Source organism: Monopterus albus, unplaced genomic scaffold (genome assembly GCF_001952655.1).
Source record: "Monopterus albus unplaced genomic scaffold, M_albus_1.0 scaffold2.1, whole genome shotgun sequence".
Classification (NCBI taxonomy): Eukaryota; Metazoa; Chordata; class Actinopteri; order Synbranchiformes; family Synbranchidae; genus Monopterus; species Monopterus albus.
The window spans coordinates 6,080,567-6,103,335 of NW_018127882.1; the positions used below are offsets into that span (position 1 = coordinate 6,080,567).

Genomic DNA, 22,769 nt, shown 5'->3' on the forward strand with positions numbered 1-22,769 from the left:
ATTTAGATGGAGGTAAATTAGATATTAATACATATGGGTATAATACTAATGACAAGCTTTTTTTTTTACATTGGAGGAAGAATTTTCAGATCAATTGTAATGGTAATTTTCTATATGTTTATTTTTGTAAGGTATGAGATGCATGTAGATTTTTTACATAACCAAAGGAACACTAATCTTTACCTTTGCATGGCATTTAGGGAGCGCTTGGGCCTGATACAGTATCTATCTCGATGTACATAAGCTTTGCAAATGATGCCTGTAACAAGAACTTTGACGGACGTGTGGGGCATCAGTACTTGACCATTTTCAATAATTCCCAGTTATATTATTTTCTGGATTAATTGTGAAGCCAAGTAAAAATGATCTGCGCAAAAGAGAAAACTTATTGTCCCAGTTTCTCATCTCAAAACGAAGCTGTTACCTCTCAGGGTCTCTTGGAAGAAAAAAACGGATCAATGTAATCAGATCAATGGCAAAATTCTTTGTTGTGAACATTTTCTGTGTTATGACAGACTGGAAACCAACACACTGCTCTTTCTTTTGTTTTCCTTAAAACAGTGGACTTCTCTTTTTTAAGAGAAATGCTTTTGAACTCTCCAGGCCATGTTTACCAGAAGTTAACCAGCCAATGTTTAAGACACTATAGCGTGTTTTTACTCTGTGTCCACATGGACTTCAGTTTGCCCTCTTAAAGTTTGTGTTTAATTACTTTGTTCATAACTGTCAACTCTTTTGTAATCAAAAACATTTCTGCAGTTTAACTCCTAATATTCATCATTTCACTGTAGTTTTGTGTTAGCCTCTGGTTTGTATCAAGTACTTTGTTCTCCACAGATGTTTTTTTGAACGGTGCTAGATGTTTGTGATGTATCCTGGAGAACACCATGATGCAGCGGGTGCATATCAGGGCCTCTCTCTTTTCAGCACAAGAATCTTCATTTGATCTTTGTTTGTTTTATACGTGTGATTATTCCCTTCCCCCCCTCCAACCTGGCCGCATAAACAGATGTGGGAACAAAACACCAGCTTGTTAAAACTGCCTGTTTTTTTTTTTTTATTATTCAAAAATCATAACATAATTATTATAAGAAGCTGCATAAACAACAAACCTTCTTCTTACCTGAGGTCAGGTGTGTGGTTTTGCACAGTTGACAGGACAGACATTGTAAAGGTGGCTGGTATGTGTGTCTGCTGCACCGGGCTTTGTTGTACTGTTGCCTGCTAGGAGAAGAGAGTTGTGGTGTCGTTAGTTCCCTCATATCATCCCCCTCTGTGTAATTACAATTATCTACATACTTTTTCCAGCAGTTTTCTTTATGTAGCAATTAGTCCCTGTATATTTGTTTTGTTTTTAAACTTACAATCTCCCAATTTGATACAGTATTTAGTATTTGGCAATAGTTGTTTTCATTTTATTATTTTCCATTTGGGGTGGGTGGGGTGGACTGGGTTGTGCATAAGCCAATTTATGTTTGGATTTTGTGATTAATGGTCATTTTTCTTTCCTCTTTCGTTCTTCAGTCTTTTACTTTATTTACACATTGTAAAGTCAGACAGAGATGACAAACTTTTCTGAACAGAAGTAAATTCAATAAAATATTTAACCCACTTTGTCTGAATTTGTTGGTGTGTACCCAGTTGTAATGCTTCAGACTGTTCAACCCTGCAGATCTGCCACCCGGGGGCGCTGTTGTCCGATTATACAGCTACTTAATTTTCAGCAATGTATGGACAGTGGTAGATCAATGTACTGTTAATAAAATGGGGTGAAATGCCCACCCACCTGTAGCTCCACCTATGAGCCAAACAAGGTTCATTTCACCACCACAATATGAGAGTTAGAGGCAAGTTGACCAAGGATTTGTGTTTCCACTAAGAAAATCATCACTACCACAATGAGGTTCATACAGAGAGCTTGGTATTTGCAGCTGGAATCACACTTGAAGCAAAATTTCCCCAGGGGTATCTTCTCCCTTGAGGCAAAATTTCCCCAGGGGTATCTTCTCCCCTAATAATATTTTGATGTGATTTATATATATTATTTGGTAAAACAAAAAACACAAGACCAGATAATCTGGTGCTACTTGTGTGCTCATCCCCAGACAGACTTAACTTCAAACCCTGAGGAAGACACAAGTGGGGATGAAAGCTCCAGAGTAATGAATGAGGAGGACCTCAAATCAAAAGTAGGAACTTGGAAATATCTTCCATTTCACTACAGGTAGTATTAAGACAATGGTCAACTCTTCATTACTGCAAGTGTTGGCTTGTTTATGATGAATCATAAAACAGAGCTTACAGACTGAAACCCAACAGAGAAGGATGTTTTCAAATACACCTGAACGTACAACTATTCGCTTGCAACCGTGTCCTCTAAAGAGTCTTGAAATGTTTTTTCTTGATCTGAACGAAGTCTAAAGACAGACAATGTTGTCTTCTGTACAGATTTTAACACTCTTAAAGGCAAATTTCTTCAGTTAAATCATTTAAAATGGTAAAGTAAGTGTACAAACAGATTGTTTAGGAAAATATTTTATGCAATATAGTAAATGGACAAAAATGTAAAAACGGATCCTGTTCTTTAGGGATGCTGTAGAAAAGAAAAACAAAAACAGGCCGCAGTTATTTTCATAGAGCATCTTTATAGAAAACATTTTTTCACATTTTCAAAAAACATTCTTTTACTTTTCACTTGTTCAGTTTAAGTAGTTTTTTTTTTTTTTAAGATAAGTCCATTTTTTTTTTAAATAGGCTTAAGTTGAACATTTTTAACATCCATGTCAAAGGCTCTTTCTGAGTTGTCGGGGCTTGTGGGCGTCCGATATAAAATGTGGTGACCAACACCAAGAGAAAGCAGTTCCCATCCATGCAGGAATAGTCTTAACAGTTGTCAGTTGGAAGCGTCTCCCAGCCGTGACCAGAGCCCACATTCAGCCTCCAGTAGTCACATCCCTCCATGTTGAGCCTGAAGGCACCTGTGTTAACAGCGCTTTTGCTTTTGTTGATACGCAGGTCTGTTTTTTGCCTTTCTACAGCTAATGCCTAACTCTAAACAGTCTGTCTCACCTCTACATCTAGCCAAGCAGGTTCTACTGTCACACCCAGAGACAAAACAAGAAAGAACTACCTCCTATAGTTTACAAAAACTGGAAAAAAAAAAAGATACAAGTGTTTTAAGAAACAGTCTGCACATTGTTCTGTGGATTTTTACTTGATAATCAGCTTTGACAGGTCACAAAAAAAAAGCTGAAATCTTGAATGACCTGAATTATGACCAGTGCAGATCTAGTTCTGGGAATTTTCCATCCAATTCCTTATTTTATTGGTCTTTAATGACCTTTGATCTGAAACGTACTCTGTGATCATTTCTGAAGCACATCAGTAATGAGAAAAGGAAAAAGATTTTTCAAACAGCTCAACTTAATATTCAGTGTAGGAAACAGTTCACTGTCCTTTTCTGTTTAGTTACTATTTTTCTCATCATCAGGTGTAAACTGCATTTTTCATTACTATCAATATCCTTCCAATATTTACCGAAATATTCTGGATTAAGAAGAAACATTGCTCGGAAATCTGGGGTTGAGCACAAAGTCTGAGGACAAACACTGTAAATATGTTGCATGTTGTACAGTGGTGAAGAAAGGTATCAGACCAACACACTGCCTGTCTCAATGTCTACCGATTACTTTATTATATAAATATATAAAGTTTTTAAAAGTGCTTATTAAAAGAAACTATAGTGACATGATAACTCCCAGCAGAGTCACTGTTGTGTTTGTTCTTGACCAGCATTAATACGAAATGTTTTGGAAATCACACTGCTATCCTTCACAGTCCACTTAATGTCCTCTTCAAACACTGGCGAGGATTGTCAAAAAAACAAAAACCAACAACAACAAAAAAACCAACATCAACAAAGGCCCTGGTCTCCCATTAACATTAAGTCAACTTGTACAAAAGATATTTTCTGCAGAAAGCAGAGTTAACACAACGGAGACTGATGAAACTAAGATGAGTGTTGGCCACTTTAACACACTGCTGCAACCAAGCAGTTTCTCACAGAATGAGCTGGAAGACAAAACAACTAAAAATTAAAACAACTCTAGTAATAATTGCACAAACTTTGAGAGCCGCGACGTTTGAGAAGAAGACTTCACAATGAGAGTGTCTGCAGACAGGGGTGAGCAGGGGCCCGTGGCACCCTGTGGTATAAACACATTAAATCGGAAACAAAGAAAAGCACATTCATGAGGCACAGCTACAAAACCATGGAGCTCTGTGTCCTTTAAAGTGCCGCTCTCATCAAGCTTCACCATCTGCTGCTGCTGACATTTCTTTATCCTCCTGTCTCTGGGTCTCTCTGTACCGGTGGAGAGTTTTCACTTTGTGCCTCTCCAAACACTTAGGTAATCATGTACTGAGTGATGGCTCTCAGAGCATATAGTAGCTCCGCCTGCAGCCGGGCCTCCATGATTAATAAATTCACATGTATCTGAGGGGAAGGAAAATGACACAGTGAGTGCTACAACTGGTCCTGAGGGTTGACCAGGGTGGATCAAACATATCTGACAAATCAAACTGTTAAGGGAATAGTGACATTTTGATAAATATGTTTACTTGCTTTTCTGCCAAGAGTTAGATGGGAAGATTTATGGTGGTTAAATATGAAGCTACATGGAGCAGCCAGTTAGCTTAGCTTAACAAAGTCACTTTCGGCTTTTCCCGTTTAGGGGTCGCCACAGCGAATTGTCACACTGACGACTCGCATGTTGACATTTGGCACGTGTTTTACGCCGGATGTCTTTCCTGATGCAACCCTGATTCAAACACGGGCCGCAGCGGGGAAAGCACTGCGCCTTAACCACTAGGGTACCAGGGACGAGTTAGCTTAGCTTAACATAAAGACTGTTAAAGGGAACACAGCTACTCTGGCTCTGTGTAAACAAAAGCCACCTGTCAGCACCTCTTAAGTCAGTAATTAACACATTATAGCTCACTTGTTGAATCAGTACAAAAGTGTACATATAAGAGAGACCAAGCAGAGACTCTAAGTGACTGGTCCTGGTCTTATAACAGCAAATTGCTGTTTTTACACTCCAGTTTTTGTACCAATTAAAAACTGGAGGAATGCTGATTAGCAAGCTTCAAGGTGGATTTATACTTCTGTGTTAAGAAGTACATCGTAGCTACATGTATTCACTCCCAGGTTACACTGTAGGATACGTAAGCTGATGCGTGCCTTCTAAAAATACAACTACAAGCTGGGGCCACAGCACCGACAGATATACCACATAGAAGCAACAAGTACTGCCCTACTGGGCACTGATGCTACTGATGCTAGTTTGGTGATAGTGCCAGCAACCTTAAAGGCTCACTGCATCCTGGTCATCACCTATTTCAAATGTTACCCACTGGCAGATAGTACAGATCCATCAAAACATGATGAAATTGACTGAAAAAGTTTCTTTTCAACAGCCATTGTTCAGCTCACCCACTGAGCAGGGCAAGGGGGACTCTTTCTTAATTTTAGTATTTAATATTTTGTACCTGCCTACTGGGTTTTGGTTACTTTACTTATATGTTTATTGCTTTATGACATTGTGACTTGTGAGCACCTCTAATCTCATTCTATTCTGTACAATCACAATAAAGAGCGGAATAGTAGTCTTCTCCCTTCCCGTTATGCACAGCACTGTGATCACTGCTCTGCATGAATGAATCTCTTATGCAGTAACAAAACACAGCAAAATTATGCCCAGTTCTATAAATCTGTGTAAGTACTTGTTAGAGAATGTAAACACAAGTACAGTGGGGAATGTAAAGTTTGCTACAGCCTGATAACACATCCAGCATTGCAGAGGAGAGATCTGGCACTCGACTATAAATCAAGCCCCTTGAGCTTCAGAGATGCTGGTATAGGGACATTGTTACCTTTAGATTTAGTGCACAGATGTGAGAGTCCTATCCATCTTCTCATCCAATTCTCAGCAAGAAAGAAAATAAGCAAAGTCCCCAAAATGCTGAACTTTTACTTTAAAGACTGTTGGTACAAAGCCCTCTTACCCGTTCGGATGTTTTAAGTATAGCCCAGCTCAGTGGACACACTGGAGTTTTGGTGGCATCCGGAAAACAAGCCACAGCCTTGATGTACAGCTTCAAATCCCGCTCCAGCAACTGGTTCACCTCTCCATAGTCATAATCGTCATATCTAAATACAGTGAAAAGTATGGTTATTGTATGATTAACAAGTGATGTTTTTATTGTTAACACATGCATAAAATGAACCCTCACCGTATTCCTAAAACACAGTGGATGTAATTCCAGATGGCCCTCTTCAGGTCAGGGCTGTGCAAAGAGGGGAGGGTGGTCACACTCCTGAATCGGTCGTCCAAGAGGTGCCCAATGTCTGAATACAATCTGTTGACTAAGGAGAAGCCGTGGTCCTCCCATGAATAGTCCTGCAGAGTCAATATGACACATGCTTCACAACATACACAGAAACAAAAGCAGGTCTGATTGACCTACAGCATGACAGCACTTTAATAGCATTAGACTACTGATGTTTTTAGCCACCCCCAACTGATCTCCTTCTTCATCACACCCCTTTCTGCCCTCTCATTCAGCCACCTCACACCTCTTGTTGCTCCAGAGGGCAAAGCACCAAACCTGGGGCGTCAGAGCTTTTGCTATTGCTGCCTCCACCCTCTGGAGCTCACTGGCCACAGACATCTGAAAACACTCCCACACTAAGCACTTTCAAAACAGGAGTCAAGACCTGCATTTTAAAGTTGCTTTTAACCTGTAATTTTCCCCATCCACCATGCTCTTTTTTGCATTTTATTGCCTATATGCGTTTTGTCCTCTTAAATTTAAAGTTTTTTGTTATTGTTGTTTAATTTTTCTTTGTGTAAAGTGCCAGTGAGTTACTTCAAAAGCACTGTATAAATAAAATACATTATTAGTGAATGTAGACTGACGAGTGCAAAAACTGAAGAGGTCTGAAAACTATGAAGTCACTGTACATCTCAGGAAAAACATAATTACAAAAATATAAAAAGAAAAAGAGTGAGTCGAGTCAGACTAGTGTGTTAAAATGTCACTAAATTTACCACTGAATTTGGCCTCGACCACCTGGAGTCCAATCAAACATCTCCTGACTGCGGGTGGAGACGCAGTTTGGAAGAGAGCTATATCACACCCACCAGTTTACTGCTAATTAGAATGCTGGAAAATTTAAGTCATAAAGCATACTGTATTGTAAAACACTGGTTTGGTTGCTAATGTTACAGGTTGCAGAAACACGTATTCCCTGAGGCCACAGCACAAAGCGTCATAACACACACACAGATTTACCAACATATTCACAAATATAAGGTCCTCACCTGAACTCTAAATACTTGGAAGTGATCCTCCTCCCTCCGAGCAAACTCCTGATAACAAAAGTCAGGGTCTGTGATGAACCGTGACGGGTCTGCAAAGCATATCATCTCGTCCTCTTCTTCTGCATCTTAAAAAAGACAGACAGTGAAAGCCAAGGAGATAGAGAGAGAGTGTATCAGTAAGTGTAGGAGTAATTTCTCACATGTGACCTAAACTTTATGCTCAAGACAAATAACGAGAAGCGAGTTAGCCTGTGCATGTGTTTCTGCCTTACCTGCTTGCTGCAGAAGACACTCGTCCTGGGACTTCTGGATCCTCTGCTTTAGACACGCCATGTCACAACTGGAGTCCAGAGACTGTTGACACAGGCGCCACAAAAACTGCTGATGAAGTTGAATAAACCTTTATATATTAAAACAAACATAGCTACTTCCACTGTGACAAGAAATGTTACCTGAAAATGTAGTCATTTCACCATTTTTATTGCATATTTACACAAAAAACCTAAAGTGTTCTTTAGTTTAGATGTAATGCAGAGAAACAAAACATCCATGGTCTCCAATGCTTCTTAAATAAAATACTCTATAATCATGCTGAAAACATCTGTCACTTAACTCAATCATGGACAGACATTTTATCAATTACTTATTAAAGTCACTTATCATACAAAAATGTTAAAATTCCTCACTGTTGGGCTTCTTCTTTTTCTCCGTTTTATATTGTTGTACATTTGTGTGTTTTGAATTTTTTTTGTTGGGGAAAAAAGTGCAATTTAAAGACCTTGAATTATTTTTACTATGTTCTGACATTTTAAAGACAAAAAGAATAATTGCAAAAATAGTTCCACAATTTAAGTGATAATGAACTGACAACTGCAGCCCAACTGTATATAAGCATTATAATTATAAAAGCTTATTTTATTTATTTATTTGTGTCTCTCCGGTTCATCTCAAATGAAGCAAGTGTAAAATGCTATTTTAAACAGTACTACAAGAAATCTTCACATCTATTTCCAGCATGTTTTCCACTTATGGAACTTGCAGTATATACAGAGCATTAAATAAACAAAGGTAAACGCACACTGAAGGTTTCTTAGAATAATAAATGATCAAAAAGCAACACGGAGGAAATACTTCTGCAAAAAAATATACTGTAATTCATTCTGCAATCCTTTATTTATTATAATAAAATCTGACGTGTTACCCGTCGTCGTGTTATGTGTTCAGGGGGAGTGGCAAGTGACTGAGGCACGTTGGCATTGCCGTTGGCAGCATCAAAGGGGCAGAAGGTTGGTGGGGTTCCGTTAGGAGATTTGGAGTCTGAGTCTGCGTCGCATCCAAACACAAAGCTGCAGAGGGAGTGGCAGTGAGCCAAGATCACCACGGCCTGCACCAGTTCAGCCAGCGACCAGCACTGCTCGCCCGACTTCAGCAGCGTCTGGAGGGAGCAGAGACAAAAGCTCAGGATCAGACAAATAAACTGTGTAGTTTTAAGGCTTTATTTTCCTTTACCTGCACCCTGAATGATCTAAAGAGTTAATTCTGTGTTTGTCAATGATGACAGGTAATCATTTAAAGAGCTGGTATTATGGCCTTTTTGACCATTTTCTAAAAATAATGAGTATATTTTAAACTTGTGTGACATTTTTTTCCACTCAAAGTTGTTCAGATTTCTCTAAATCTATCTTTACAATTTCATGCCTGGCTGTAACATCAACAGCTGGCACAGTTTCAACACCGCCCATGTTCAAGGCAGGAGATTCAAAACTTTAAATAACTTAAAAAGATCAGGAAAACAGAGTTGAATAATTTGACAGTGGACACCTAAACCATCTCAAAGGGCTTTGTTTTGTTTCCATTATAACAGCTTTTTATGTTAAGTGTGTTGTGCTTGCTTTGCTGTACCTGGATGTGTGGCCAGGCAGTGAGCCACGGTTGGTGAGCCAGCACTTTGTTGATATGGTCAAGGAGGCGAAGGCGAGGGGGCACTGCCTCCAAGCCCTGTAACCACATAGGGTCCCCACCCACCCTTAGAAAGTTGGTTGAGTGCAGGTACACCAGGTAGGTACAATGATGTCGTGCTGCAGCCTGGAAGTCACAAGGGCACAAAGCAAGCAGATGGATTCATGCAGGTCAGAATAATACTGGTATGCTGCTGGTGATGCATTTATGAGAACAGCCAGGTCACTGACCATGATGGCGATGTAATGGCGGTATGGCAGCGGAAGGGGGCCGTCCATGTGCAGGATGTAGTGCTGTGTGCGCAAGAAGCTCTCCAAGTACTGAGGATGAGAGGCCATCTGCTGGGACACAGCATCCACGCTCCCCCTGCTGACCAGAGCCTTCATGAACAACAGCGACACTCGCTCCTTCTCACCGTTCACTATCACCTACAGAAACCAGGACAGAGAGGGAAAAGCAAAAACACTGAGATGTTGGTTACTGGAGAAGAGAGATGTGAAAATATGCTGCTTTTCACTGCATTATATTACTGTAATCTTGAATATATATCTACATCTAGGTTTGGGACGGTTGGCTGAACAAAGCAATTAACCACTTAAATGTGAACGTAATCAGCTGAGTCAGTTGCCACCCTAGCAGCCATCGACACTGTCACAGCGCACAGTGACAATGACTGTGTTTCTTGTGTAAAGATTACAATCATGTTCTCAATGTTAAAAGTCTCCTTTGTAATACAGTGCAAAATGCTCCCTTTAAGTTAAATATGATACAAAACCCAATAACACAGGACTGAGTGTTCCCCAAAGGAATAATCAGAGGCCAGTTTGTAGCCAAAGCAGGTTGGCTCGAGATAAGGTTGGACTTCAGTGTCCACACCACGTGACGATAGGCTCAGACTGTGCTTTGAACTGGAGTCATGTTCCATACCTTAGAACAGCCAAAGAGGGGTAATCTTGGAAGAACAGCAGCTGTGATGCTGTGATACTGGCATCACTGTTGAGTGAGTGCATTCCTTACAATATTCTTTCTTCAAATAAAATAAGCAAACAACGGCGCTTAGCTAGGAGCTCCACAAGACATTGCCGCCAACGTATATTGGCTGCAGGGACCAGACGCTTCATACACCTCCACTACATAACTAGATGTAAATTGAATGACATGTGTCCACTTCTTTGAAATGACATTGAATGAAAATAAACAACCCAATATGCAGTTGTAACCAAGAATAAAAAGCACCCAATTATCCTTTGAAGAGGGGATTTACATGCAGGAACCACAGAAAGTAATGTAATAAGCATTCTAGTGCTTGGTCACAGGTGAGGACTCCCCTGCATGTGAAATCTGAGTGCATGGCTCTGACCCAAGTCAAATAATTAGCTGTAGACTGAACTGTACAAATGTTGGCAACAACTTCTCCTTTAAACAGCATAGACTGCTGTCTAGGATTATTACCCTCCTGTCAAATCATAGACAAGATAGCAAGTTGCTGACCTTGTTACTTAATTTTAGCCTTTGGCATTAAGCAACGTGTTTATCTGGCTGGTAGCTGCGTGTGATATTTCACTTCTCCCTGCAGCAGATGAGGGTGTCCTCCAGATTCTGCAACAGGCTCCACCTCTTGACCTAGATAAGGTTCATGCTCAGTCCTTAAAAAGACATGTTAACATACCACACAGTTATCAAATCAATATCATTCTGATGTTTATGCCTCTCTAATCTCATGGGTTACATAACTAACAAAAAAAGATCTGAAAGAAGGCGGAGGATAAAAAGAAACAAGTTGGCAATAAATGAAATACACTTGGACACAGACCTGCTCTTGTCTGTCAATATACACAGGAAATGGCCTGGAGTCGCTGTAAAGCACACAGGCGTCTGTCAATCAAAGCCCCATTGACAAGAGCATATTCACACAAGTATCTCTTTGCAAATACAAGAGTGACCAATTAGTTTGCGGAGCTGCAGAATCTAGGCTACTACTCCTTCGAGCTCTAACTGGCCCTGTCATTGTAGAATAAGCTGCAACATTAACTGATTATATAGTTCATCCGATTATGAATGACCCATAATCCAAACACATTGTTCAATGAATGCTGGACTTTACAGACAGAGATTAATATTTGAGTAAAAAAAAAACCAAACCTGATGATATATCGAAGGTGTTCAGTTTAACATATATGTGTAACAAACTCTTGATAATGATCCCTTAAATCAGACATATTTTACTATAGAAAATATGCTCTATAAGACAGACTACTGTGTATAACAGAAACAATGTTTATAATTTAAAGACAACAACTATGGCAAGGTGGTTCAGCAACTTCTTGTTATATACCAGCCAACATACATCCTGTAATCTCAGCCAGCTGATGTATTAGTCTGGTGCTGGTATTAACATGCTTTCTGAGCTGTATACAGTCTAGACATGAAACAAGCAGTCAATTCATTGACTGTGTTTAGTTTGTCCAAATGTGGATTTTCTGCTAAACTCAATATCTTTGGGGTCTTAGTTGGACACAAGACATTTTTAAATCATCATTTGCATCTGTAAAGAATTTTGACATTTTGGACCAAACAATCAATCAATTGAAACGGGAATGAAATGGAAAACATTTCAGACTGGAAAGTTGCCTATAGAAAGCCAGATGACCAAGATACCACCAAGGTTATGACAAAATCTTATCAGAGTGAGACATCATGAGCAGCCAGACTGACACCATGAACCTAAGTACAACAGTAGCTTCCACATCCCTGAGCAAAGCACAGATGTCAGCATGCTCTATGCAACAGCTCCTTGTTCAGTGAGTGAGAGAAAATGTACCAGTTAAAGCTGAAAAGACAGACTTTATACAGGACAATGTCTGGGACCCACTGCCTATACAGGGCTTTGTTGTCAGATGATAAAATACAACAAGACAGACAAACAAACAAGATACCATCAAGTGTACAGTTATGAAAAGAACAGTTAACGAAGTGACAACACTTACAACACTTACTCAGGTACAGACTGACATGAGATTTGTCATCACACAAAGAGGACACTGATAATTTGTTGCATCTCAAACATGTCTGGACAAATACAACCACTAAAGTCAGAGTGAAACAGGAACTACAGCTGATGTAAGCCATCGTGCAGCAGGAAATGACACGTCCTACAGCGTTCATCCTACGGTCTGCTCACAACTTAACACGAAAGCAAAATTAAAATTCAGCAAAACGTCTTGTCCAAGTCAATATACAGTATGTTTATGACAATGCTTACCGTAAATGTGTTTATCCTAAATTTCCCATGATGAATTTTCTGGGCTCTTTTTAAAGGTGAAGTCTAGCTAAAACGACACATCTCTCCCTTCTTTCATTGTTGCCAGACTGAATTACAACTGCGATAATGATTACAATTGACCACAATAGCCATCCAACCCACATTATCTAAAGAAACATTTTCATCAGAACTAATCAATACTTGTGATTAATATACTATAGAGAAAGAAGGTTTAGACTGAGGCCTTTTGTCAAAATTGTCCAGACACCCAACAACACCGTTTCATATCTGTTGCCTGAAAACCAGTCGCAAAAGCTACAAACAGTAAGTTTGATAAGGCAATACACTCCTTATTGTCCACCCACATGAAAAAACACACCCGCATGAAAAGGAAAAAAACAGAAGCTGGCAACAAGCATGTGTGGGTGGATATATAAAGCAAAAAGAAGCACATCACCATTTAGGTGACTGTGTATTTGGTTTCACATAGATGTAAACAGACTCAGGGTTTGTGCACGGAAACCTATTAATTCTGCTTGCAACGCACTCTGCACAAACTGACTTTAAAAAAAGAATAAGGTGAGACTGATATTTACTATAGCTGCCAGATTCACAAGATGAATTTTAACTTGTGTCTTCAAGAGGTAAAAAAAAAAAAAAACAACAGGCTGTTGTGAACAACATTCACAGGTGCGAATAGTTTGACATTCAAAAAGAAAAAACAAACAAACTGGAAAGATTTTTAAAAACCCACATTCCCAGCACAAGAGAGGTCATTTGTTTATTGATCAGAGAGGAGCAAGAGGCAGAGATGAAATGAAAAACAGGGTGACGTCAGTGAAGGGAGGAAAGGTAAACGGAGACAAAGACAGGCTTTAATAGCAGGCTGACAATGAAAACAGCAGCTCGGTCTGAGGAGGAATACGAAAGAGGGCAAAGGACTAAAGTGGACAAAAGATGGCGGCAGTCTACAATGGGTAAAGTGACAGGTTGAGATGGGATGTGCACATGTACTATCTGCATGACAGCTTTGGTGAGCTGCAGAAAGGAGCTGTTGTAGATACAAGAAAAGGACATTAAATCTGCATTCCAAGTGAGTCTGAAGGGGTCTGTCCTTATCATGCACAGGCATCCCAGCAGCATTAATACCCTTCTCCAAATCACCGAAAACACAAGCAGCCGAGGCCAATGTTGGCTCTGCAACCTGAACTCGGGGAGTAAAGCAAAACAAAGCAGCTGCAGCTCAGAGAGGGGATGGAAAGGAGCTGTTTGGTAGGACGGCACATAAAACACAACCAAGACCAACAAAAACACTGCTGCAGGATGAAAAAATAGACAGAAAGCCGAGCCCACATACAGCAGATGAATGATTAAACCTGTCAGAAAACACGGCAGGAGGGTAGAGCAAGGAGGAGATGCCTTTACAAAAGACTATTACTGATAACGGGTTGCTTCATTTCTCAGCTTTTTCAAGACTGGGGCATGTAGGTCATCATATCAAAGTCAGGTGCTCAAATTTGGTGATGCTTATGCCTGCCAATTAATTTGTTGTTTAAATTAACAGACTTAAGAGTTGTTTGTGTCAATACAGATACAAAATGTGTCACCAGTTACAATCAAATACATAGTAAAATGCAAGTTGAGTGACAATTAGGACAAAGAGCAAGCAGTGAGTGCACTGGTGAAAAGCAACAAATGTGACTTGAAACCAGAGTGGAGGGTTTTGACTCCCTTGGTGCTCACATTCCTCCCTGTTTTGTTACATTTCTGGACCCTAATCTGCAGCAAACACGTCTTTTTGGACTTGACACAGCGCCCCCTTTCTGTTGCAAAATGATATAACAGCGACGGAGGAGAAAAACAACTTTGATTGGCAGTCCAGTTTAGCCAGCAAGCAGCACAATAAAAATCTCCAGCATTCGGAGGGTCCACAAGCAGTAGAAACGGAACCTTCCTCACCGGTTATCGCGGATTAAATGCATCCTTTCGAGCGGACATTATCTTATTTTTAATTAAATACATGGCGTTGCATCAAGTTACTTCACACACCTAACTAGTTAACTGTTAACTGACAGTTTTCTTCGCAGAACTCAGATGATGTCACCCTCACCTAGCGCTTTCAACGATCTCAACTGTTAGCGTACTGTGACAGAAGATTTTGACAAAAATCAGTGCAACTTAAAAGTTAAATGTAGCCACATATTAAAAGGAAGTACATAAATCTCCCAGGGTGAACCAACAAAAGCAAGTATTCGTTGCATTGTATGTGCCTTCATTGTGATGCTAATCTGAAAACGTTATCAGAAAATGTTCATTTTTAGTTAACGTTAGCTTAGCGATTAGATAGCTTAGTAACCTTAGCGTTTAAAACACTAAGGAAATACTGCGAGCTTTACGTGACATGCAAACAGCTGGACATGGAAACTAACGTTACACAATATTACTTGATGGTGAGGAAAGTGGAATCCCCTACCCATGAAGCAAATCATGAAAAACATTTTTTTTTTTACGTTTTCAGCCGTGGTTTTATACTAGCATGTATCCTCGATAAACCGTTAGCTGAGTTAGCTCGATCAGAAGTTTGGCTCGCTAACGTTAACTACAGCCGCTGTAACATTACTGACACCGTGTTAAAAGTTTTAGACACTGATAGAACTTAATGGTAACATTTATCTTATATATCAGCTGCTCAAACAGGTAATTTAAAACTAAAAGAGACAACAAAGCTGGTAAAGGGACGAGCTTTTTCTTTGTTATAACGTTAGCTACAATAATCCCTTCAGCAAATGAATGAACGTTACTCGGGCTAATTAGTTAGCCGTTAGCTTTAATTGTGTTAAAACTAACTTAGCATAACTATTGTCAGCTTTGTCTGATGTCAGTTTTAACCCAACGTTACCTGTTTCTGGACTCGCTGGCACTGCGTTCTCAGGGGGTACTCCATTTTATTCGTACAGATGATCATTTTCCAAAAAATGTGCTATTGCATGGATGCGGCTCTGTCCTATCCTGGTGCCTTCCAAGCTAGCTAACAAAGGCAAAACGCCTACCACTGGCTGCAGCTGAAGCCTGGACTGACACTGGAGAAAACCTTCCCAGAGCAGAGCTGACAGCTCTAGTAACAGTGCGCCCAATCAAAGCTCAGGGGGCGGGGCCGGAGGGCGGCGGTTATATCCAAATGCAAATGAACATCTGCAAACAGCTCAGAGAGGCAAAAACAGGTCCTGACCAGAGTCAGGCTGCAAACTTAACACCAATTCATAGGACCCAGGCATGGACGGATTATGAGACAACAGGCCCCTGGGCACACATGTAAAAACCCCCACACCCCTCTTGCATAGGAGCAAGACCCAAAACTAAAAGACTGAAAAGCCCCTTTTCCACCACCTGGTGCTGGCTCAATTTGACTCGATTTATTTGTGTTTTCATCAGTCAAATGTTGGTGATGGTACCTAGTACCTGGTACTATTTTTAGTATCACCTTTGTCAAGGGTCCAAGTGAGCAGAGGCAATACCAAACAGTGACATGTAAACATTGCAGACTAGCGATTGGTCAAGAAAAATCACGTCATCAATTTGTGATTAGTCCTAGAACAAACAAAGCGCCATTTTTAAAAGCAGTGTTATTTAATGCTAACCACTACTTTACCCTAGTTACTGTGCTAACTAAAAATATTCACATACCGAGAATCAAGAGCAGCATACCTTTGATGTCCTCCATTGTTACTGTGTCGGTTGCTGACGTCACAGCAGTGTAATGTGGTGTCACTATGACAGCCAGCTACACTGAGAGTGGAACATCTGCAGTGGGAAACCAAGCACCCGGTACCAAAAACGAGTGGAGGTGAGTCGAGGCGAGGTGAGCCGGTACCAGGTGATGGAAAAGGGGCTAAAGAGACTATGTGGTAGTTTTTTCTCTCTTTTATTTGTTTTACATCTCTAAGCTCATTTTGTGTTTGCTTTGTGTCTTTCTGGTCATTTTGCATCTATAGGACATTAGACTAAGTTTTTCTGCATGTTAGCTGTGGCTATATTGCATCTGTTTGTACTTGTTTTGCATCGCTTTTCCTTTTTCTGTCTCTTTATAGTCATTTTCATTTTTTTATTTTGCTTGACATTAACATTGGCATATTTATTTGCACCACTCAGGCGCAATATCAGCTGTGAAAGGCCCTCAATCCTCCATCCTGTAGCCCTGATCTTGAAGAGACACCCCGTGTTTCAGTTTATGCTCCTTTGTTGTAAAGTATTTTATCAATTTGCTATATTTTTTCATTGCAAGAACTGTGAGACAGCAACCAAATATTATTTTCATTATCAATACATCTGACAAATATTTTCCTTAATAATTGATTGATTTTTGATTTTGTATAAATTGACAAACAGTGAAAATGACTATTATAGTTTCCTGATTTCCAAGTTAACACATTCAAATTGCTTGTTTTGTCTGATGATATTCAAAAACACTAAAATACTGAATTTACTAGAAAACTGGAAAGCACATAATCACATTTAAAAAGTTGGGTTTTGGTGTTTTTGCTTAGAAAAAACTTGCCCTGTATAGTGGAGGTAAAAATAGGCACTCAGGTTAATCATGCCTGAACAGGACATTTGTTAGGAAGAAGTGGTTTTGTTGACACAGTTGTGTGGGATTTTTTTTTTTTAGAGCTGCTTTGTGTTCACCCCCATTTTGTACTAGCTGCCCTGTTTGAGCAACAACAACCATTTGAATGAGGGAAATGTAGCATCAGACACACTGAGTTCTTTCTAGACACAGTGGCTCTTTGTTTTTAAAGACAAAACCATAATTGCATGAAATATTCGATTTTTAAAAATGTAATACCTATTCGAATCTTCAAAAATCATTACCCATCTCTATACACTATAAGGCCAAAAGGTATGTGAACACCTCTGCCTGTACACTTTTGTGTATTCAGCTGTGTTCAGCTGGAGCTGTTCATGGTTTGGCTAAAGCCTCTATTTCCAGATATGGGAAACTGTAAAGAGGCATTTCACTGCAGTTTCATAAAGACTGTCAAGAGACAGATTAAAAATGAATGGTCATAATGAGGCAGAGGATGCAGAGCAGATAACCGACACCAGATCCTACACTTCCCATGTTGCAATATGATAGCTTGTTTTTGTCACAGCTGGTAAAAACCCATATCTTTTAAACCCCTAATGACACCATCAGGGTTTTCTCTTCTGAGACCCAACAAAGTTCCTTCAGAGACACAAGAATAGACTCCCCATGACGAGTAAACCGACCTCCATGTGGAGGTGGAGTTCTCTTTTAATGCTACAACATCTGATGAGATTTTAAACAATAGTGTATTTCCAACTTTGCAGTGGCTGTTTGGGGAAGGCGCTTTCCTGTTTCTACATGACAATGCCTCTGTACACAAATCCAGGGCCATAAAGAAACTGTTTTACCAGTTTGGCAGGGGCTTTGACTTGCACAGAGCTCTGACCTCAACCCCATTCAGCACCCCTTAATTTAAAGTCTAAATCTGGTGGAAAGCGTGGAGGCTGTTAGAGCAGCATATTAATTCCTGTGGTATAATGTTAATTTGTTTGCATACATTTTTTTCATATAGTGTAAGGATATAAAATCAGACTGGGTTGTGCTATTAAAGCTAAAGTAGTAGTGCAGGTTAATCTCTGACTTTACAAAGCTACATAGATACAATTTATAAGACTGATTACATCTGTCGTCTTCTGACTTAACGGGGAAGACAATAAAAACCTATTCTTGCTGTCATACACCAAGTAATTTAAAAATCTCAAAGACAAAGGAAAGATGCACAATTCTTGCATCTTGAGACACACAACAAGCAGTCAGTACAGTCACTCATGCCATGCCCACAACTGACCATCAGTTCACTCTTCTCTCAATAAATGGAATGTTTGTTGTTTATCAGAAATGTTGCCACTGAAATATTTCAGATCAGGCCGTTTTTCTGTCTGAGTGCTGGAAACACAACTTTCATCTCAGTTAACTCAGCTCAATTGTGTTTTCTGTGGTTTGTATTTTTTTAACTCCTTCATATGTGTCTCACAAAGAAACTCTTTACCTCTTTATTAAGCAGGATTATTGATTGCTATTTACAAAACCTTTGCAAAAAAGTTTTTTGTTTTATTGAAACTTCAGTTTTGTGAAAGTGAAAACAAATCTGAACACAAAAAGGAACAAAACCAGATTTAGTGACGAAGCGGTCTTGCAGTCTCAGTAGGACACATGAAGATAATTGCATGCAAATGTTTTAATTTTCATTTTTAATTAACTAAAAATAGACAAATGTAAGCTAAAGTAAAGCACCCAATTATATTCTTACAACTACCTTTATATGGTCCATAGGTTTTAAATACAAATAAAGCTGGAAGAGGCTTTGTTGTGGGAAAAACAAGTGACAGGAATGTATGTTTGAGTGCTTTGTCTTTATTACAATCACTATGCGTTTTGTCTTGACATGTTACTCTCTTCTTGTTCTTTGTTACAGCCGCTTCCTTAATGAAGCTGAGGTGCTATGAGATGTCTGAATCAGAAACCAACGTTGTCATGCTTCATGTATTACACTTTTTCTTGCCAGCTATGACACATATGATTGAAGGAACTGAAAAAATGTGTCTGTCCCAATGAACTTCCTTTAACAGTGAATCCTCCATTTCCATAGAAATTCTATAAACAAACAGAGGGACTTTACTTGAAGGAAGTCAGCCAGGCTTCTGGTTTATTTCCTTTGTATAACAGTAAAATGAGATTTGACATTTGAACTATCTTCTATTGCCTAAAATGTCATCTGTACCTCAGGCAAGCTGGGAAATTCACACCCAGTGTCGGGAAGCAGTAAACTAAACTAGTAGTTTGTTTTGCAATAGTTTACTGGGTGTTGAACTACATTCATATTTGTAGTGATGTCAAGTAGTTCTATTACTTTTTGCCATTTTTGTATGCCGCAACTACAAATGATTTTAGGCCATAAAAAGGAATATTTTTTTATTTTTGACATGCTGCATGCGAGCAGCTTTTCAGCATTGGCAAGGACATTTTCAGAGCCAAACAGAATGGCCTATGGATAAGAGCTTTGAGAGATTGCTCATGCATTTTATAAACAAGAGATTCTGCCCCAACAAGTAAAAAGATAGGCCCATTGTTTAGACCAGTGTTCATACTGTCCAACAAGGTGCAAGTTAAATATTTTTTCTTTACTGTTCCAGATGATTAAAAAACCCAGTTTAGTTTACATAAAAATATAACACTTCCTGCTGTTTTGTCCTTGTCAAAACCCCAGATGGGATTGTTTTATTTAGGACAGGTTTAGGTCTCGCATAATAAACTCAGCTTAGTGTCATTTTTTGCTGACTTGACATTTTTGTTACTGTATATTTTGTATCACATGTACATTGTGAGATAATATTTTACAAAGTAGTTTGAATTACATTTTCTGAGTAGCTTTAGTTAACCAAACTTAATTTCACCCTACAGTAGCACTCCTCTGGGTCAACTTCTTTCACAGTGAATCACCTTGCAAAGCTTTCAAAGTAGCTTCCCCAATTGTTCACAGAGGATCTTAAAAAATGCTGGTAAAATCAGGTTTGGTAAATTCAGTAAATGTGCTGCTGAATCTCTGACTCTCTCAGCTTTTGTAATAGAATAGACTCTAAACACTAATCCGAGTATGAACAGCTGAACTAGACTACGTGCTGTCTTCCACCTATCACTTCCTGTTTTAACAAGTCTCCTGCTTGTGAAGAAACTAATGCAAAGAAATGACTCAACGGTGTCAGACCAACATCAATTTTTGTAAACTGTACATTGTCAATAAGCTCTTTTTAATGCAGTTTTCCCAGGACTTTACTGAAATGACCTAAATGTCACTCCACACCAGCTGGACAACACTGAATAAAAAACAAAACAAAACAAAACAAACAAAAAACACACCCAACATCTCTTAAAATGTCAGCCCCAGGCTGTTCAAATACTTCTCTGCTGTATGTTAGATGATTTATGGCAGCCTCTCATACACTGGTCATTGTAGCAGATGTATCAGAGCTGACAAAATATTTTAAAATGCATCTTCTCTCCTGCTGGTCTGCAGAGATACACAGACAGGTTGTAGTAATAATACTGTAGTATAAAAAGGTAGCCATGGCATGCTGAGTTATTTGAGGCAACGTTTTATTTTTAAGTCCTTTATTTAGCATTTAATCAGTGCATAAAAAATTTATCTAGCAACAGCTATAACTCATCCTGTAGGTGGCTGGTGTATAAACAGATTAGAAATTACATTACAGTAAGACACACAGGCAATAACTCAAAATACCATCTTCATACATGAAGTAAAAATTGTAAATACTGTATATAAATAAACATTAAATGTCCTTATACTGTAGCTGTATAAAACCACAATATCATGTGTTGTACACCTTTATGAAATATTTATACACTGCTTATAAATGCTAAAAGAGGGGGACAGATTTTACTTGGAATTTAAACAATGGGACTTGGTAAGACTGCACCAGGGACAATATGAAGTGCTGGGTGCACACTCCACTATGTGCTGGGAGGACAAGGTCACATCATCTCATCCTTGTGGCAAGAATTGGTACAACTAGCTTCACTGTGATGCAGCAAATTCCTTTAGTGCCTCTGCAAATCAGCACCATTTACATGAAATGGATATTAGAAGGATGTCACATACATGTGTATTCATAAATCCATGTACAGTGAAAGTTAAGACTGTTCAGATTTTAACCTTCAGTGAAATATATAGCATGACCTCTATTTAGTGTTTCTCCAGCATGTGTTTGGCCACAGCCCAGAGTGTCCTACCGAGACTTCGCCAGACTGTGTCACGGACACTGACAAAATGCATCGATTACAAGAATATTTAAAAATTACAAGTGACAATGAATAAAAAAAAAAATATATATATATATGTCAACAGCACAGTCACTTATGGTGCACTGTGGTAAGAATGAAATTCACTGAGAAAACCTGATGCTTGTGGATTATATAGGTCAACACAGCCATTATTCTATCTCAAAGTGCAACTATGCCTTCAACTGTATGCATTATCTGATTCGATCACCCCAGATTGGTAAATGTTTTTCCCCTCTTGCTTTGCATAAAACAAAATCTAGAATAAATAAATACATTTCATTGCCTTGTACATGTACACCTTGTACAGGATTTCAAATTACACATGTATTATATTTTTCAATACAAAAATATAAAATGTGTTTAGAAATGCTCATCAATGTCTATTGTGTCCTGTATAACTATTGTAATCTACTACAATATGATATTCTCAAAGTCATTACTCTTCAGTTTGACAAAAATCAACACTGAAACTAAAAGTTTCACCGAACACCGAGGGCTTTGTCTAGAAAGGTTGCAAATTTCCTTGGCTGCCCAGGGAGGAAAGGCTGAAGCGCAGAGAGATCCATGCTCCTCAGTGTTTGTATCAATGTGCTGAAAGTGTGATCAGGAGAATAAGTTTGTTACTTTCGTTTGATCAAATAACCCCACCTGTATAAACTGTACCACATCTGTGAGGAACACATACTGTACCTGCATGTGCAGTACAACAAGTGGGAGTCCATGTGCAGCTGTGCAGCCAGCTCCAGTTGGTGGTTGTCCATTAGCTTGTCATTGACAACGACCAGCAGAGGTTTGCCTGCACCGAGCGCCTCCAAACAACTTCCTGCTCCTGAGGAGAAAAGTAGCATTGAGATCTGCCTTTATACAACTGCTGGTTCTGTTCATTTTACTACAATACAGCATTTTTTTCATACAGAGACTTTAAACAAGCTTAAAACTGATAATCCATCATAGTGAACTCCATTTTATTTAGTGTCAGTTGTCAATGAAGGATTTTAAAAAGGTCTTTTGGTTTGGTACATTTGTAGTAATGTGATGGTATGAACATGATAATACAAAATCCTGTGTGAACATATTAATTATTGTTAATAAAATAATAATATTACGGTTTTATGGAAGCAAATATATGATTGATTGATTGATTTATTCTTTCAAACATGCAGAACAGAACAATGAGCAAATGACAATAACACACATGATTTCACATATCCAACCTATGCTAATTCAAAATCAGTTTGCTTACACCTATTACATGTTTGAATGGAGTAGGAAGAAGTCA

General features: G+C 39.0%; 2 protein-coding genes and 1 long non-coding RNA gene across 6 annotated transcripts in view; 1 reads left to right on the forward strand and 2 right to left on the reverse strand.

The window, feature by feature from the left end:
• Positions 1–3,479: 3,479 nt before the first annotated feature.
• On the reverse strand, positions 3,480–15,711 carry sesn4 (sestrin 4). 3 transcript variants are annotated; one of them, XM_020596301.1, is made up of 9 exons: positions 15,506–15,711; positions 9,575–9,772; positions 9,288–9,470; positions 8,587–8,820; positions 7,658–7,766; positions 7,386–7,504; positions 6,295–6,461; positions 6,067–6,211; positions 3,480–4,495 (listed from the first exon to the last, which is right to left on the reverse strand). In XM_020596301.1, the coding sequence occupies exons 1-9, from the start codon at positions 15,569–15,571 to the stop codon at positions 4,406–4,408; spliced, it is 1,311 nt and encodes a 436-aa protein (XP_020451957.1). In that variant the 5' UTR covers positions 15,572–15,711; the 3' UTR covers positions 3,480–4,405. The 3 variants fall into 3 exon arrangements, with proteins under 3 accessions (XP_020451957.1, XP_020451949.1, XP_020451964.1); XM_020596293.1 differs by having other exon boundaries at positions 7,386–7,510; positions 15,506–15,710; XM_020596308.1 differs by having other exon boundaries at positions 7,386–7,510; positions 7,658–7,739; positions 15,506–15,709.
• Positions 15,712–16,446: 735 nt separating this feature from the next.
• On the forward strand, positions 16,447–17,283 carry LOC109958040 (uncharacterized). Its single transcript, XR_002274626.1, has 2 exons — positions 16,447–16,511; positions 16,756–17,283. It is a non-coding gene; the product is annotated as an uncharacterized LOC109958040 (long non-coding RNA).
• A 72-nt stretch (positions 17,284–17,355) lies between these two features.
• The window catches only part of zgc:92907 (ALG13 UDP-N-acetylglucosaminyltransferase subunit), a 12,195-nt gene continuing 6,781 nt past the window's right edge, over positions 17,356–22,769 (reverse strand). For both annotated transcript variants that reach the window (XM_020596320.1, XM_020596329.1), the window contains exons 3-4: positions 22,181–22,319; positions 17,356–22,081 (exon numbers count right to left, since the gene is read on the reverse strand). In XM_020596320.1, coding sequence (XP_020451976.1) covers positions 21,970–22,081; positions 22,181–22,319 — 251 coding nt within the window. In that variant the 3' untranslated portion in view covers positions 17,356–21,969. The remainder of the gene's footprint in view (positions 22,082–22,180; positions 22,320–22,769) is intronic.